Consider the following 16,511-nt stretch of genomic DNA (forward strand, 5'->3'; position numbering starts at 1 on the left):
ATTTGCTGTAAATTCGATCTTACGACGGATATCGTTTGTGACAATTTTAAACATTCGTGTTTTAAATTGTTAACCTTTATTCGCAAGAGTTCTCTTTGAATTTTGCATACAATGAACGTAAAAGAGAGGAAAATGAGATATTTCTGAAATTAAGTTTCCAACAATTCCTTAATTCTAAAATAGCGCAGTGTTTGAAACTTTATTGTTGTAATCCATTTTAATTAGTTTGGCGGTTTGTAAACTTCATTTGAATGTAATATTTGAATTTTTATAATACTAATTTAGGAAAATGTTTAAACGAAAGAAAAATTATTATTAGACAAAAAAAATTAGACATCAGAGAAAATAAACATTTAAAGGGAACAGGTTTCTTTTATTTCTAACTTAGGAATTATTTATTTATCCTGACAATAAGTGAAAAATTATAGATACCACTATTGCAACGATAGACAAAGAAATTCTATTCTTAAGGCCTGTGCTCTTCAAATTTCACATTGCAATCAGGAGGTCGCGAAATCAGCATGAGAGATTACAAAAAGAATGAAAATGTATTAATAATTAAAACACAAAACCTTTGTCTCAAAATGTAATTACAAGTTGTAAATATAATGAACTGCGTTTAATTATGTAGTTGGAGCAAAGATTAAAAGAATCTAACAATTGCAAATGTAAATTAAAGGAATTTCGACGAATAATAAGAATAGGACTGAAAATACCAAAAATACTGCGAAAATATTCTTGAAAATAAGAAAAATTTTTAACGGTAAACATAGAATTCTTAATTAAGCGTGTTTTATGCGCTAAAAAACGTATACAAAAAGAAAACAGTAAAACACAGTATAAACGAGAAAGTTAGTCAAAGGCAAAACAATTAGGAAATCTCTTGAATGAAAGTGTCCTCGTCATGTTACTCAAAGGACTCTAACGACTGGATCTTACGCCATTAGCCTAAAGAATCCAATTCGAATTTCTGATATTACAAAAAAAAAAAGAAGGAGGGAAACAACGAGTAATCGAAATGAAACAAATCTCACGGTACAATTTTGTACGATATCTAACTTAAATAGATAATCTAAGTAGCGTAGGATAACGATCTGACAAAACACGAGGCACGAACTAACGAGGCTTAATAAGTTTCCCCGGCGATAACTGAGGAAAGAGAGTGAAACGGCAAAACGCAAATAAAGATATCAAGGGTGTCGCTGAACGCGAAGGGTGGCTCGATGTCCTTTTTTCAGTTCCCGTGTCTCCGCTACCTCCCCATAATCCCGAGATGGCTTCTACCTGCGCGTATAGCTGGCGGCGGCAGCTGTTCTCTAATTGAATTATCTAGTTTCCAATTCGACGCGGAGATTTCGAGCGAAAGGGCCGACGAAAAATCATGATGACTAAATATTGAAAAACATGCCAGAGTATTGTCGGCGTGGGCCCCTGACTTCTTTCTTCTTGGGGGCGGGGCTGTCGATTTGTGAGACCTTTTGTTTGTGGTGGTGGGTCTTTATGCTTAGATCCAGATGCTCCTGAAGCAAAATTGGCGACGAGGATGGCGGCGACGGTGGTGTGTGGACCCAGAATCCGCGGGCAGCGATGGTGGTAACGTTGCTATTCGGTGCTTTTCCAGGTATGAAAGAGCAGCGTGGAGAACGGGATGAAAAATAGCTGCCCTTTCCAATTGGATTTATTATTTACCCTAGCCTGGCAGAATTTAGATGCAGCCTTTTCCTGCACCGAACGAAAGTTTCCAATAAACTTTTCGAAATGTAAATACAGTTACCTGTTCGAATTAATATTTGGACACCCTTTAGAACAGTAGGTGTAACATTTTTAAAAATGGACCAAACGACTGGAGTTTTTTTTTTTTTTTTGAGAAATTAGAGGGATTAGTTTACTAGATTACGTGTACAAAGTTTGGAAAAAATTGCAATTGGTGAGAATCATGAGTTAGGTAATATTCAGACACCCTTTAGAACATTATAAACTTTTTTAAATTGGACCAAATGACTGAAGTCTTTTTAGAGAAATTAGAAGGATTAGTTTACTAAATTGTAGATGGCGGGTGCAAAAAAATTTGGAAAAAATTGCATTTGGTAGGAATTGCGAAGAAAATTGTAAAGGTCAATTTTAGGCCTTCTTTTTTCTGAGTTTCTAATGAAAATTTGAAACATATTCTGTAGATTGATGTCAGTTATAGTAGGCTTTATTTAGCGTTGTATGATTTCAATAGAGAAAGCAGTAAATAAATAATATTTGTTATTTTATTTAGAAATACAGCACTTACTGTCGGTAGAAAGAAAATTTTTCTACGTGAATTCAGTCAAAGCAGCTTTTCAAATAAACAATCAGACAATCTATCGCCGTTGAAAAATGAATTTTAACCTTGACATTAATAAAATTATACAAGAAAATCCAATTGGAGGTCCGAATTTGGTCACCTTCCTCTAATACCCAAGTATTTCAACAATATAAAAAGAAAATATAGAAATTGTACGTCAAAATAATCGTACCAGAATGTTTCTTTTTCAAAAAATTTCAGTCTCTCGTTCCGAACTATTTGACAAACTTTATATACAATATTGAATTAAAAGTGACAGAAATTGTACGTACCAGTGTCAGGGCCTTTATTTCAGTTAATTGCACGTACAATTGTAACGGTTTGTGGAAATTTGCCACGGTGTTCGTTGCTGTGCAACGTATAGAAGCGTGTCGACGGTCAGCATTACCGGGAACGAAGATCGTGAGCAGAAATTCACGTCATGATAGGACATTAGTGTTTTACGACACTGGATTATCCCTGTCGTCACGGGCGTCACTCAAAATCTGTTTCTATCTGTAGCAGCTTCGAACGTGCGATGTTCCTCTCAGGGGGAGAGAGAGAGAGGCGTACGACTTTAGGGGAAAAAATGCGACTTTGTCGTTTACGAGATGACTATTGATCCAGCCTGTTCTATTGTTCGCGTACATCTGAAAGGGATCGGCAGGAAACTGCATTGTTTCCACGCCGGCAGTCTTCCTTTTTCACCGCGTCTTCCAAGATTCCGGGACGTTTAACCGTGACGCAATGAACATCAGTAATTTACAATGCACTCTTCGACCACCCGCCGCTTTTCTTTCAATTTTTCCGACCAACGCGCACTTCTGATACCTAAAAGTTGTGCAGCTTGATTTCTTTTCTCGCTCTGTCGGTATTGCTACATTTGTTATTGCTGCAAAATAGTTTCGGTCCAAAAAGCATTATTGCACTTCGAGACGTATTGTATTAGATGATTGCAAAAGTTCGTGGCCGATTTGAAAGTAAAACACGAGAGGTGTGCGCAAAGGTACGTTTCATTTGAAAATAAAACGAAATGAAGTGAATAATTATTTGAAAATAAAACACAAGCGGTGTATCTTTCGATAGAAAGTCAGGCACGAACTTTTGCAGCCACCCAGTATATTATAATATGAAAAGGTTTCAGTCCAAATGGGATACATTGAATAACAGGGGAATATGAATTTGTGACTCGAGTGCGGGTCAAATTAGACCCAATTCCCGTACAATGCTTAATCCTAGTTAATGGATAATTAATTACACCGCGTTTCTACTTGAATCGTTACAGCCCTGTAGACAATACAATTTCGCCGGATATTGGTCGAATATTTGATTATTTACGATCAGCCTTTAGGGCCGTTTCCACGAATAATGGACCGAAAGGAGTGAAAACGTAGGAGAAATTTCGGCAGATTTGTCACGCTGTGTCTCGGGAAACCCGGAAACGCTCCTACGTTTACGTTGTTAAGGGTTGAAGTTCATAGAAAATCGCGGGCATGCCGTTGAATAGATTCCATTTTGATCGGGCAGAGGTATCGGTAGGTTGGCCGACAGGGAAAAAGGGGAGGTTCACGCCGGTGCAAAGATTTTGCGCATTAACACTGTGGAAGAAAAAACGAGGGTGTTGCCCGATATCGTGCGTTTTTACAGGATCAGAGGACGGCGGTTCATTTATTATTTGCCGCCACGCACCGACAGTCCTAACAATACCGTCCATTGACAATTTCTGCTTCACACACGACGCCGCGCACCGCGACGCTCCGCCCACGATCGAACTACAGAGGGAGCCGACGAGTCCTCGCCGTAGCTGGAACTTCTGTCGCTCTCCTTTGCCCCGGCACCGATCTTTCAAGGAAAAGATTTCTATTCAGATCTCTCCTACTTCGAGACCTACCGGCTTCCCCTCTACTTACTCTTCCCCACCGATAAATATTTCCTTTCGAAATTTCCTTCTGTTGGGAAACAGAACGCTTCTGTTCCCTTCTGTAACGTAAAACAGATACACAACTACCACGGTGGCCGTTGAATGTTTGAACATTGTCGGTTAAATTCGAACTGCTTGGTGTCGTGATAAGTTGGGATAATCAAGGGTTAGGGGCGCATTTATAATTTTTAGAGGCCCCAGGCGTAACAGCTTTACGAGACCTCAAATGTGTTTGTTGAAAATAAAAGTCGACATTTCTGTAATCTTTCCTCCTTTTAATGGTAATACTGTTCTTCTTCTCTCTTCAACTCCTATTTTCCTCTGATTCTTCTAATTTCGTTCTCTGTTCTGCCTGTTTCATTTCTTTCTCTTCTATTTCTTCCCGCAGGTTTGTCGTTTCTCTTGTTAGTCAACTCCTCGTTTCACTGGACGTCATATTTAATATATCTTTTGTACGAGCTGGATTAATAATCCTGCTACCGCTGGCTCCGTTTCCTCATTTTTATTAACGGAGCTTGTCTTGTTATCAGTTGTGTTTAATGCTATTTGTTTTCCATTTTTTATTACTGCTTTACTATTGGTCGTATGCTTCAGTGGCCTTCCTCTCGCATTTTCCCGCCAGGATGATTCGCTAATTGTTTTTTTTAAACCAGAATGAAAGCAGAAGAAAAATGAAGGAAAAGAAAACACCATGTCGGAGATAATTTAGATTATCGAGCATCCAAATTATTTCCGCCGCCATCTTCCATCCGACATTTCCATAATAGCTCGTTTCAATCAAATAAAAGTAATACAACATTGATATACATATTTACATTGATATACATCTTTACATTGTGAATTTAACGTTTAAAAATAGGTATGTTAGTCTGCAACTATAACTAGGCTATTTTTTAATTATTGTAAGGTTATAAAATGTGGCGCCTTATGGGAACTACGGCCCTGATATATGACTGAATATCTCACGTTTATTAGTAACGCACGCAGGTAAAAAATTTAAAAAAAATTCCCAAGTAAGATACTCTTTACCGTCGTTCATTTTCTACGTCTCGCATCGTGTACCTACGATTTTCAGAAGAGAAATCTGGTTTGCGAAACGAAGGCACGGGATGTAAAACGAGAGGGTACGTCCACTGGAGAGCAGAATCGAAGAAGAAGAAAATGGTGTCCTCGTGTCAGCATGTTGCCGTAACCTCGGAAATAAGCACTTGTCGTAAATCAAGGGTACGGTCCGTTACTTTCACGGCATTCTTTTACTCAATCTGGAGTTTCCTTCATGCATTGTGATCGTTTACGATTTGTTTGATGATAGACGCATTGTAGGCTCTAGTTAATGCGTTTATTAGTTTACGACCGCCGGGTACCGGTGCCTTGTTTGTACCGCGCGCTAACGTAACAAAGTACCACGCGACACTCTCGTTGCATGAAATATAGCCGAGATATTTGGACGTTAAAGGATACCTAACTACCTTGACAGTGAAAATTACTTGGTTGTAAATTTAAGGTTCGTTTCCTTTGGATTTTCTCTGTACAATTGCTTATTTTAGTCATTTAGTAACAAGTGCTGTATACAGAGTGTGTCAATTTTTTCCCGATCAAACTCTGTCAGTATGTTTCATGGATGTAAGTAAGAGACTTGTATAAACGTAAGTCTTTTGAGCGTTAGAGATTTTTTCAAAATTTTTCTCTGTAATTACTTGTGCAATTAATTAATATTAATCGAAAACGTCGTAGCAGATGGTAGCATAGACGGATAAGTTGGTAAATTGGCCCACAGTCAATAGGCACAACTCCTACTAAGGCAAAAAATAATATAAAAAGATATAAACATAAGTCTTTCGAAGCTTTATTAAACAGTTGTAACAAAAATACGTAATACAATGCTCCTTTCAAATTGTATTAGATGATTGCAAAAGTTCGTGCCCGATTTTCAGAGGTGGCGAGAACCTTGTCGGTGCAGATCTTTCTATCGAAAGATACACCGCTTGTGTTTTATTTTCAAATAATTATTCATTTCGTTCCGTTTTATTTTCATTCAAAATGTACCTTTGCGCACACCTCTTGTGTTCCATTTTCAAATCGGGCACGAACTTTTGCAGTCATCCAATATATCAAAGTTTAGTGTTAATTTAATTCGAGTATTATGATTACATTGCTTATTTTCGTCCTTTACTAGAAAATAAAAAAATATTGCTACAGTTTTTGTCATTTATTTAAGGAAAAGCTTAAACGTCCTCCACTAGGGGAACTCCCCCTATACATATGTGTAGAATAAAAAAATGATCGTCACTGTAATTGTGCATCTCTGTTACCGTATAGAACAAGAACACGGTAAAATAACCGTGATCGTTGTTCAAATAAGATAAGCTTGTTTTTCAGCATTTTACGAATTCTACGTCAAGTAGGTAGCTAAATACCTGGAAAAATTCAGCGTCTGAAAATAAAAAAAGAAAGGTTAGGAAAAATGGTAGACGCTTCTTTTTATAATACTTTATTTGACGTTGCTTTACTGCACTTGTTATACAATGATGAAAGCTTCGCGGAGCATACGAAAAGCCCTTGCACCTCGCTCGTGCTAAGCACAATGGCGCCATATTGTGAAAATATTGATTACGATTCACCAACAATGGAGACAATGCCGTCGACTTCGCTGCCGTAGCGACACTTGAAAAAAAGAGCTTCTTCTCAAGTACGTCTTGTATACCTCACGGCGTCGTGTTTCGCTGAAGTCGAATCCCTCCTGTGTTGAATATATTACAGGTAGTTTGTTGTACGAAGTAAAAATACTTAAGGCACTTCCATTCTTGTTTTAATCATTAAAAGGAAGAAAAAAGGAGCTCACGTCGATCTAGAGTTACGACGAAAAATATTCGGACACTATAAAGGCTTGTGGGGATTTTGATTAATTGTAGAAGGTTTGGGTTCGCGATTATTTTAGTGTATTTTTGGGATCACTTATTGTTGGTTTAATGAATTGACCTTGTAACACGAATTAATCGAGATTGTACGCAATATTTTGAATATGTGTAGTGTACTACTTAAATTCTTATTATATTTATACGAGACATGTGATACAAACATATAATATTTTATATTATAAATGTTTGGGGCATAAATTACTACTCTACTTCAGTTTGAATTATTACAATAGTATTAGGGTCTCGGTCATACAATTCTTTACATTTCAGTTCATTAGGTAATTTCTCAAATTATTTGTGTATCGCGTGACTTCTCATTGTTCAAAAATCACAATAGATAGGCTATATACAAATAAAAGTACATATTTATAGAGTAGGAAATAAATGAAGAATTGAAAATTATTGCAAATATAGCACCTGCGTGCAATAGCGCAAAACACTTTCTGAGACCGTAGTTCTCGGCTCAAGATGGGTTTTTCTTCGAAAAAAATTGCAGCAATGGTGATAAGAGATAAGAGACTTAATTTTGAAGATAAGAGACTTAATTTTCATTTAACAAATCGTACATTTTCTTTGTTATTCGAAAATGGTTCGAATTATTTAAAAAAGCTCCCGTGAGCCGATAACCAATTTTATTTAGAATATGTAATGTGAAAGATGAAGTTGATCGGTTAATCGGTGAGGCAATTATCACGCCCGCCATCTTGAAAAATGCTGTTTCGAGAAGAAACACAGTAATTCGTGTTTTCGGCAATAATTCGTCAATAATTGGAATTTAGAGCTCGCTTTCGGCTTAAGATATTTCTGCGATAAGTATGCACTTTTCAAAATATGTAGAAAAAATCAACTTTTTGAAATCCAGAAACGTGTAGACACGACCCTTTAAGAAATTCACATTTTCGTCAACTTTTGGTGGCATCACAAGACAACACGAATCTGTTTCAACACACAATTATCTAATCTTCTAATTTATTTCCCACGTTAATAACAGGTTTTGAATAAAACTGATGAAACAGAATTTCTCGATATTTTCTCGTGTCGTTTAATAAGCACAGATAATAAAATTCGTGCCAGTTTTTAAGTAAATAAATATTCAAATTCCATGTTTTAAAGCAATAATTTCTTTACTATAGAAATTTCGCCATTTCCTGGTAATTTGAAAATTCCACTTTGTCGAAAAGTTTTTCTTGTTTAAATGGAAATTTTCATCTTTAAATTTTGCAAATCATTTCTGATCAATCTTTTCTGGTAGACTACCTTCTCCGTGAACATTAGATACTTCGTTTGCTGTTTCAGTAGTGTTTCTCCCTTTTTGGTTAAAGAAAGTATCGAAAATCTATTTTCTTCCATCTTCAAAATACTATAACTCCGAAAAGAAACTGAGTAGGTAATTGTTTCAAGAGACACGTGAAAAAATGATCGCTATCTCTAGTCGCTCACTAGAAAATAATGTCACTTTGGATTCCAAGTGGCTCATCTATGAAAAATCGCCACGAACTTTCCGCTCAATCCAATGTTTCCAAGTGTTTCCTAAAAAATTTGTGTCGGCAAGTGTTTCTGTCAAATGTTCATTCTGTTTGCGTGAGAAAAGTCGCGAGAAACGCGGCGATGCGCACAAGTGCGTGAAGTATAAAACAGCAACGGCAGCATTTAAATATTTTTCACTCTCGAAAGATCAAACAGATAGGTGGGCGGCTGGCTTCGTGCTCACCAATAAGCCGTCGAGGTACTCGAAGAATTGTTCGCGCGGTTGTACGTGTCCAACTTAAATTTGCTGACGTGCCTTCAGGCATTCTCGAATGACAGAAAGCGGAATGAAAGAGACGGAGAGACGCGAGTAACGAAATTCCCGAAGCAAATAGACAACAAAGTATCGGATCTAGTGAAAAGAATTAATTAGTAGATCGAAGCGGAAAAAATTATAAGCAACTTTTCATAGGAGAAAACTGATCGCAATCCTATTGTACTCCTCGATAATGTGAAATAATGGAAAATTACAAGAAGGTTGATTACAATTCATTTAAAATTCAAGAGAAATGCTCCAAAAATTTAACACTGTTTCTCAAGTGTATTTTTAAGCATGAAGTAGAGAAATCTACTGATAAGCGGAGAATCTAGAGATTTGAAAGAAGAAATAAAAAAGGAAGAATATTGGCACATCTTACGACATCGTGAATTATAAAAAATAGTGGAATGTACTGCAACGTAGATCTTTATTTGTTAGGTGTATTTTTACTGATAAACGAGCAGGACTTGTAGCATAGTGTCTTATCATTTTGTCCACCAATGTTGTTACGAGTGAACTCGCGCAGTTAGGGTTTTTAAAAGAACTTTTTCTTCTTCAGGACGATGATACTAGTTTTACAAATATCTAGGTTATTTTACAATACCATACCACTCGTGACAGAGACATCGACGACAAATCGGTATTCAGATCTTGTGATCGATATGTAAAGGTCCAATACCGAAAATCCAGCAAGGTCCTATATAAAACTATTAGAATATTACATATAGCATAGTAACGATTTATTTAAAGATTTATTCAAGTATAAAGCAAATCTCACATGATAACCTAAGACTTTTGCACAGTTACCTACTGTAGGTATTTCTCGAACTTGCTGGCGTAATTTGACGAAACGATCAGCAATGATCGGTGAATCGCTACTCCGATCTTACGATCTCTAGATCTTTCGATTCTTCTTGCAAGAATGCAGATTTAGAAAGAAATTTTCCAAGGTTTCGAGTCTGGTCGCGTACACGTTTCTTCGAGAATGAAACATGGAGAAACAGAGGAGAATGCTCGAGTTCGAAAAGTCTGACGAGTGCGTAGTAGGTACCTATGAACGAATAAAAAAGAGCGACGAGGAACGATGAAAGAAAGACGTATGTATGATTTTTTTTTTTACGACGATTCTCTCGAATCAACGAGCCATTACGAAAACGGTCGGCCTCCTCTCCGCCCCAATTCTAACAACAAAACGCCTCTCTGGGGCTAGAGAAATGCTTCTGAATTGAGAGAATTTCGAGTTTCGTGCATGTGAAACGGGCAAGATCGGTGTATGGTGCGTGTACGTACGTGCAAGAGCACGAGTAAGAGGCGAACGAATGCACGCACTCGCTCGAGAGACTAAATTGATCGAACCCGTTTTGTTTGTGGTCACTCTTAAAACTCGAGTGACAAAGAATCATGCTCCCCTTGCGCCGATATGTTCGTTTCGAGCGTTTTTCTTTTTGCCCGCTGGCTGTTTCCCCTTTTGTTCACTTGTACGCTCTTTCTGGCATTTCGAAAAACGTGAGACCATTGTTTTCCCTCTCCTTCCACCAGACGAATCGTGTTCTCTTCCGTGAAACTTTCAACACTCTCTCTCTCTCTCTCTCTCACACACACTCTTTTCTCTTTCTCTTTTCTTACCTTGCATCTCTTTGCAAAACCCGTGGCCGGTACCTAAGTTTCCAGACTTCTCGAATGATAAAAATACTTTTTCATTTCATCGATGCTCCTCGCTTGTCGCAAAATAATTCACGCAGAGTTTAGACCGGGTTGTTCAAAATAGTGAACAGTGCAATTGTACTGCCTTTGGACGTTTTTCAAATTAGGCTTTTAGAAATATAAATTTCGTCAATTTACACCATCTCTCTATCTTTAGTAGATTTCGAAATATTAGGCTAAATATGTTCACTATTTCCGACTTTGAAGGCGATTTTCATCCCTTCCCTGTGGACGATTGCTGATATAAAAAAATACGCGTCGAATATTTTTTTGAGATCTATCACATACCAAAATTTCATCGATAATCGCTGATTATCACTTCGGGATGTTCTCTTGTAAGAGTACAAAGCGTATGGTATCTAATAATTCTTAGATTTCCAGTATAATAATTAATATATAATAGCAGAACCCTGTATAACACAGAAAAAATATAATAATGAATAGATTATGTATCTATTCATCTAGAAAGACATATAAATGTAAGATACAAGGTACTTATACAAAATGTTAAATAAATATTTCAAATGTAACAGTAAAACATTTTTTATTTCGCTTTAAAATAAAAAAATATTGACCCCTTGCTGTATGACAACCCTCATACTCGTGGCACAGATCTGGTCAAAATGCGACAAAAACAGTTGTATTAGTTACAAAACTTCATTTTCATTCTATCTTTCGCCTCAATTTATAAAACTGAGTGTTACCAAATGTAATTAATCCATAATACATCAGCTTTTCTTATCTAATACAGTACTGAAACAATAAATAGCTGATACTTAGATGCGTAATCAGCAGAAAAATCATACGTTAAGGGGTGAGATGAAAATAGTAGTAAATACATTTACTTCCACTTATTTTGTAATATATCAAAATATGCAAAACGCACGAGAGAATAACGTTAGAATCTCTTCAGGCACGTAAACAACAGTAATCCATAGATAAATATACCATAGCGTAGTATAATTGAGATTGTAACGTTACTTTCATGTATTTTGCATATTTTATCTAACAATAATTGTACGCGTATTAACCCTCTCGTAACCAGTGTCAATTTAGTTAAAATTAATCTCAATTCAGTATCCATTACAGACGCGATGATCGGTAGACAAATAAGAAAATCTTCAAAAGAACAATTCGGTGCAAACATAATGCAGTGTGTTACATACATACTCAAACGATTTTGAAAAATAGGACAGAATTCTACGGTGTAATCTAAAAGCTGTCAACATCGTTAAATGCAACCTCAGCAAACTATTCAATTAAGCTTGTTAGAATAACGTTTATTTTCATGGAATATTAACCACTCGAAAAATATAGCTGCAATATTTATCTTATCACGTGTGATTAAGCAAGCGGTGTTTATTCCATTTCAGTGAAACCAGTCGTGTCGAAGTGTACGCATGTCTCGAACACTTCTCGAAAGTTACTACGCCTGTTTATTGCAAAAAGTTTCGAAACAGAAGCGAAGCTAAGTCGTCGTAGTCCATCCGACCTTGTTACTCGTTTATTAACGAAGATAAAAATTACGAAAATTGTCAACAAGTGTTTCTCGCGCGAAGGAAAATGAGCAACAGCGACGTGTGGATGCGCGACGTGATTACAAGTTATGGATTACTATCGGCCGTACTCGTCCTCGTGATAATTCTACTATTACGAAAATGGTCGAGTCTACAAAAGAGCATTTACAAAGCGTATTTAACAGGATTCGAAGTAGAGTGCGCAGAATTGTCTCGAGCTTACAAAAAGCAGTTGTTTAAACCGCTAGAACATGTCGTTTCATGTGACAAAGTATTGCAGTCCATGGGTTGCATACGTTTACTTGAGATTGGTGTTAAGACGGGTGTGCATTGAATGTAATATGTAGATTTTTTTAATTGTAACGCTGTAACGCCCCTTTTAAAATACCCAGTTTGCTTCTTCCTTTTAATTATCGACGAACGATATGACGTCGTGTACAGTTTGCCAGGTAGTTAATTTTTCACCTCTATTTTGGATAATGGACGCGATGGCTAAAGTGGGACAAAAGCTTACGCAGCACGGATCATTTTTTTCGTTTCACATACGAGCCACTCGAGAAGCCAAAGTGACTAACTCCGTAAAATAAAATTTACCAAATTTGTCCAATTTGTGAAAAATTAAGCCCAAGCATGTGCTTTGGGACTAAAATTTGAAGAATATCGAAAAGCGGAGATAATCGTTTTGGCTTCTGAGTGGCTTATATTGTAGAGGGTATATTTCTAAGTAACACACGCTTTGAATTTTGAGGCGGTCTCTTCTGGTTCTCGAGTATACTCTCAAGTTCTTTTTTATATTTATCGTGAAATACGTATTATACTACTTATTTTTTAAAAATTGTGTGAAAACAGACGGTTTTACAGATCTGTACTGGAATTAGTTCCAAAAGTCAAGATAAACTTCATTTTTATTCGCTATTGTTCAGCACTGTGTATTAGATGAAACATAAATGATTGAAAATAAACATACTTAATTATTAAATATCGCAGTTACTATTTTATATGATTAAAAGTAATACGTTAAATTTATACAAACATTTTAATAACAATTGTACGCATTAATATTACACAACTGCATCCATGACAAATATATTAAAATAAGAATTGACAAGTAAACGTAAGTTTTCATGAAACGCGAAATAAAAATTAGATATTAGTCTGTTATTTGCTACGATAGACACTGCCTTGATCAAGTTTATCGTTTCAATTAATTATTTCATTTGTATATATTACAGGTGAAAATATACAATTTTATCCAGAAAATACACGTTGGATTGGCGTCGACCGAAATGTGAGATTAGGAGAGTATCTAACAACGGGACACCGTTTCTGGCCGTTTTCGCGCGTCATTATTGAACGTGTAATAGTCGGTGACGGTAGTTCGCTGAAAGAAGTGCCTACGGCATGTGTAGACGTGGTGGTGACAACAAGAACGTTATGTTCAGTAACATCCATACAATCGACGCTTCGAGAGATACACAGAGTGCTAACACCGGTAAAATAATTAGAGTATTAAGTGATACCAGTGGGGTGGCTCGTCCACAGGGGCTGCAGCCCCTTCAGCATAAAATGAAACTTGCTGCTTTATTATCTATTAATTTATACATATTGGTGATTTATAATGTTGATTTTTGCAACATATTTAACCCTTTGCGGACGGAGGACTATGTGCCATGTCGAAGTACTGATTACTATACTATACTGGTCGTTATTTCAGTTCTTTTTTTTTTTCGAAGTGAATTATATCAAAATTACATTTTCCTCAAATATACGTAGATACATGAATTCATAATCACTCTTTTCTATTGCTTAACTTTGCTTATTCGCTTAATTACTTAATATCACTATTTTTATTGCTTAAAAATGTAAATTTATTGGTTGCGTTCGTGGTATTTTGTGAATGCATATATGACTCTATCGACCTCAAAGGGTAAATATCATCGAAATAGGTGAAACCGTCCACTTTCTAAATAATTACCTTTAGTTTTATCGATGATACAATTTTTTCAATCCATATTGATCTATTTTACTGTCATTGCTACAGCCCCGCCGCTACAAATTCTTACGAGCCGCCACTGAATGATACTAAATTGCACTAACATACCGATAAAAAATTTCAAGTAGGTACAGGTGAATTCCGATAATTCGGCATTGTTCGTCATTCGTCTGTGTTACCGTAAAAGCCTGAACGTCGGTAAATGTTAAAATTTATGAGGAAATCCTAACACTTACTAACCGATGTTTATGTAAATATGAAATCAATATTTATTTCGTGCTTTTACCGAAATTAATTGGCAAATCTTAAGATTTACTACTGAGCTATGGTAACTACCTAAGTGCAGAATGTCAGGCTAGGTTAGGTTACAAAAAAAAAAAGCTTAACCTACCTAAGAGCAGAAGGTCAGAGGTACCAGTGGTAAATCTTAAGTTAGACCGATATAAATCGGTAAAAATCCAGAAACACAGATTGTTACGTTCAAATTGTAACTTTTCCAGAATTCTGGCTATTACAGTGACATTTACACTATTAATCAGTTCAGGGTGCTTTTAAAACTGGTTACTGTTACCATTAGTCCGATTTATATCGTCTTTGGACTCATTTTCATTGGAAGAACGTTGCTGTATTAAATCGATATTGTTATCTGTAGAGCAAGATGGATTAAACCACAGACAAAGTACAGGATAGACCAATCACCTTATGGAATTTTGTGTCTCACATTTTGAAATACTGATTATGTAAAAAAATCAGAGGTTTTGTTATGCCCCTTACGTTTTAGAGCGGAAAATTTAGGAAATATATTCAAACCAACCATCACAGATGGTAAAGTGGACAGATGTAAAAAATTATCTCTTGTGGTAAATCCACATATAAAGATACAAATATATATTGGATTGAGTAGTTAAAACTGTTCACGACCTTTTGACAGAGAACACGCGCATAGGATGAATCACCTACTAATAATTCTTATTTGTAATTTCATAATTACGTTTAATTCCAATTCCAACCACTACTAATGTTGTAATCTTATTCTATACTGAATCGGTAACGTTGATAGCGACACCAAAATGGTAAGGGTCTTCTCGGCCCCAAAACCCCGGACAAAAAATCCAGTAAGATGTAAGATCTATCCTGTACGTTGTCTGTACCATGACCCTTTTATTAATGTTAACTGTATTTATAATCTTAAATTTTGTATACGTACTTTAGTATAACAAAACAAAATTTATGACACATTTTTTATTCATACCACACAAGATATTTACCAATAGTTTATTCATAATATGTTTTAATTAGAGAAAACTTAAATGATAAAATTTTATATACATACATACATAAACTTATAAATAACCTGAGTTGAATTATTATTTGTTTTAGGGTGGTCAATATTTGTTCATAGAACACATACCTGAAAATGAAGGAACCTTCATACGATGGATACAAAAAATACTATCGCAAACAGGAATATGGCCGTCACTTTTTGGTGGTTGCTGTTTGAACATTAATCCTATTGAGGATATTAAAAACACTGGCTTTAATCACATTACATGGGATACATTTACTCTTGGTGGTGACGTGTCTCAACCTTTTCATCTGATTCTTTCAAAACAACACATATTAGGTATGGCAGTTCGGTAATTAATTAAGAAAACATGGTAACCTTCTTCTATGACAGATCGATTTAAAATTACCAACTGCATTTACACTTAGACCAACACCAACTTTCGGTAACGGGCACACCTAAATAACATCCTCGGTTAAACTTTTAACAGAAAATACACTTAGATTCCATTCCTTAAAAACAATTAAAAAATTATATATACAAAAGGTAAAATTATCTATTTACGAATAAGTCCTGTACAAAAAAAATAGAACGAAAGTTTATGAATATGTCATTATTATTGAACTTATTATCTCAAGTACAGTTTTTATTTTGTTATACAGTGCAGTCTGGTCTGTTTATCTCTTGCACATAAAATATCACCATTGCTCATAAGAGTAAGGAAAATTGTCTTTGATAGAATTATTTGATTCAAAAGGATATTTACTACTTATGTATAAGTAAATAGAACATCTTTTCAAAGGGTATTTGAATATTTTTTCCATAAGGCCTATGTTTTTCTACATAGTATTATAGAGCATTTATGACAAATTCAGTAAGCTATATTTTTATGGTCTTAAAATTTCCTTGAATATGAAAAATTACATTTTTGTTTCTATATTTTTTTCAAAGTAGAAGGTGTATTGCTATGTAATTATTAATTGAGATTCATGGAAAATGTTAAAATAATAAAGTAATAGAAAATACTGTAAACTACAGATGATATTCCCACTATCAAATTAGTCCCTTAAGTCAAT

The 16,511-nt window shown here is 35.6% G+C and overlaps 1 protein-coding gene across 1 annotated transcript; it reads left to right on the forward strand.

Moving 5' to 3' along the window:
* Positions 1-12,037: 12,037 nt before the first annotated feature.
* Positions 12,038-15,883, forward strand: LOC108578101 (methyltransferase-like protein 7B). Its single transcript, XM_017941359.1, has 3 exons — positions 12,038-12,480; positions 13,390-13,649; positions 15,531-15,883. The coding sequence occupies exons 1-3, from the start codon at positions 12,204-12,206 to the stop codon at positions 15,789-15,791; spliced, it is 798 nt and encodes a 265-aa protein (XP_017796848.1). The 5' UTR covers positions 12,038-12,203; the 3' UTR covers positions 15,792-15,883.
* The last annotated feature ends 628 nt before the right edge of the window (positions 15,884-16,511 follow it).

Source organism: Habropoda laboriosa, unplaced genomic scaffold (assembly GCF_001263275.1).
Source record: "Habropoda laboriosa isolate 0110345459 unplaced genomic scaffold, ASM126327v1 scaffold1220, whole genome shotgun sequence".
Taxonomy (NCBI): domain Eukaryota; kingdom Metazoa; phylum Arthropoda; class Insecta; order Hymenoptera; family Apidae; genus Habropoda; species Habropoda laboriosa.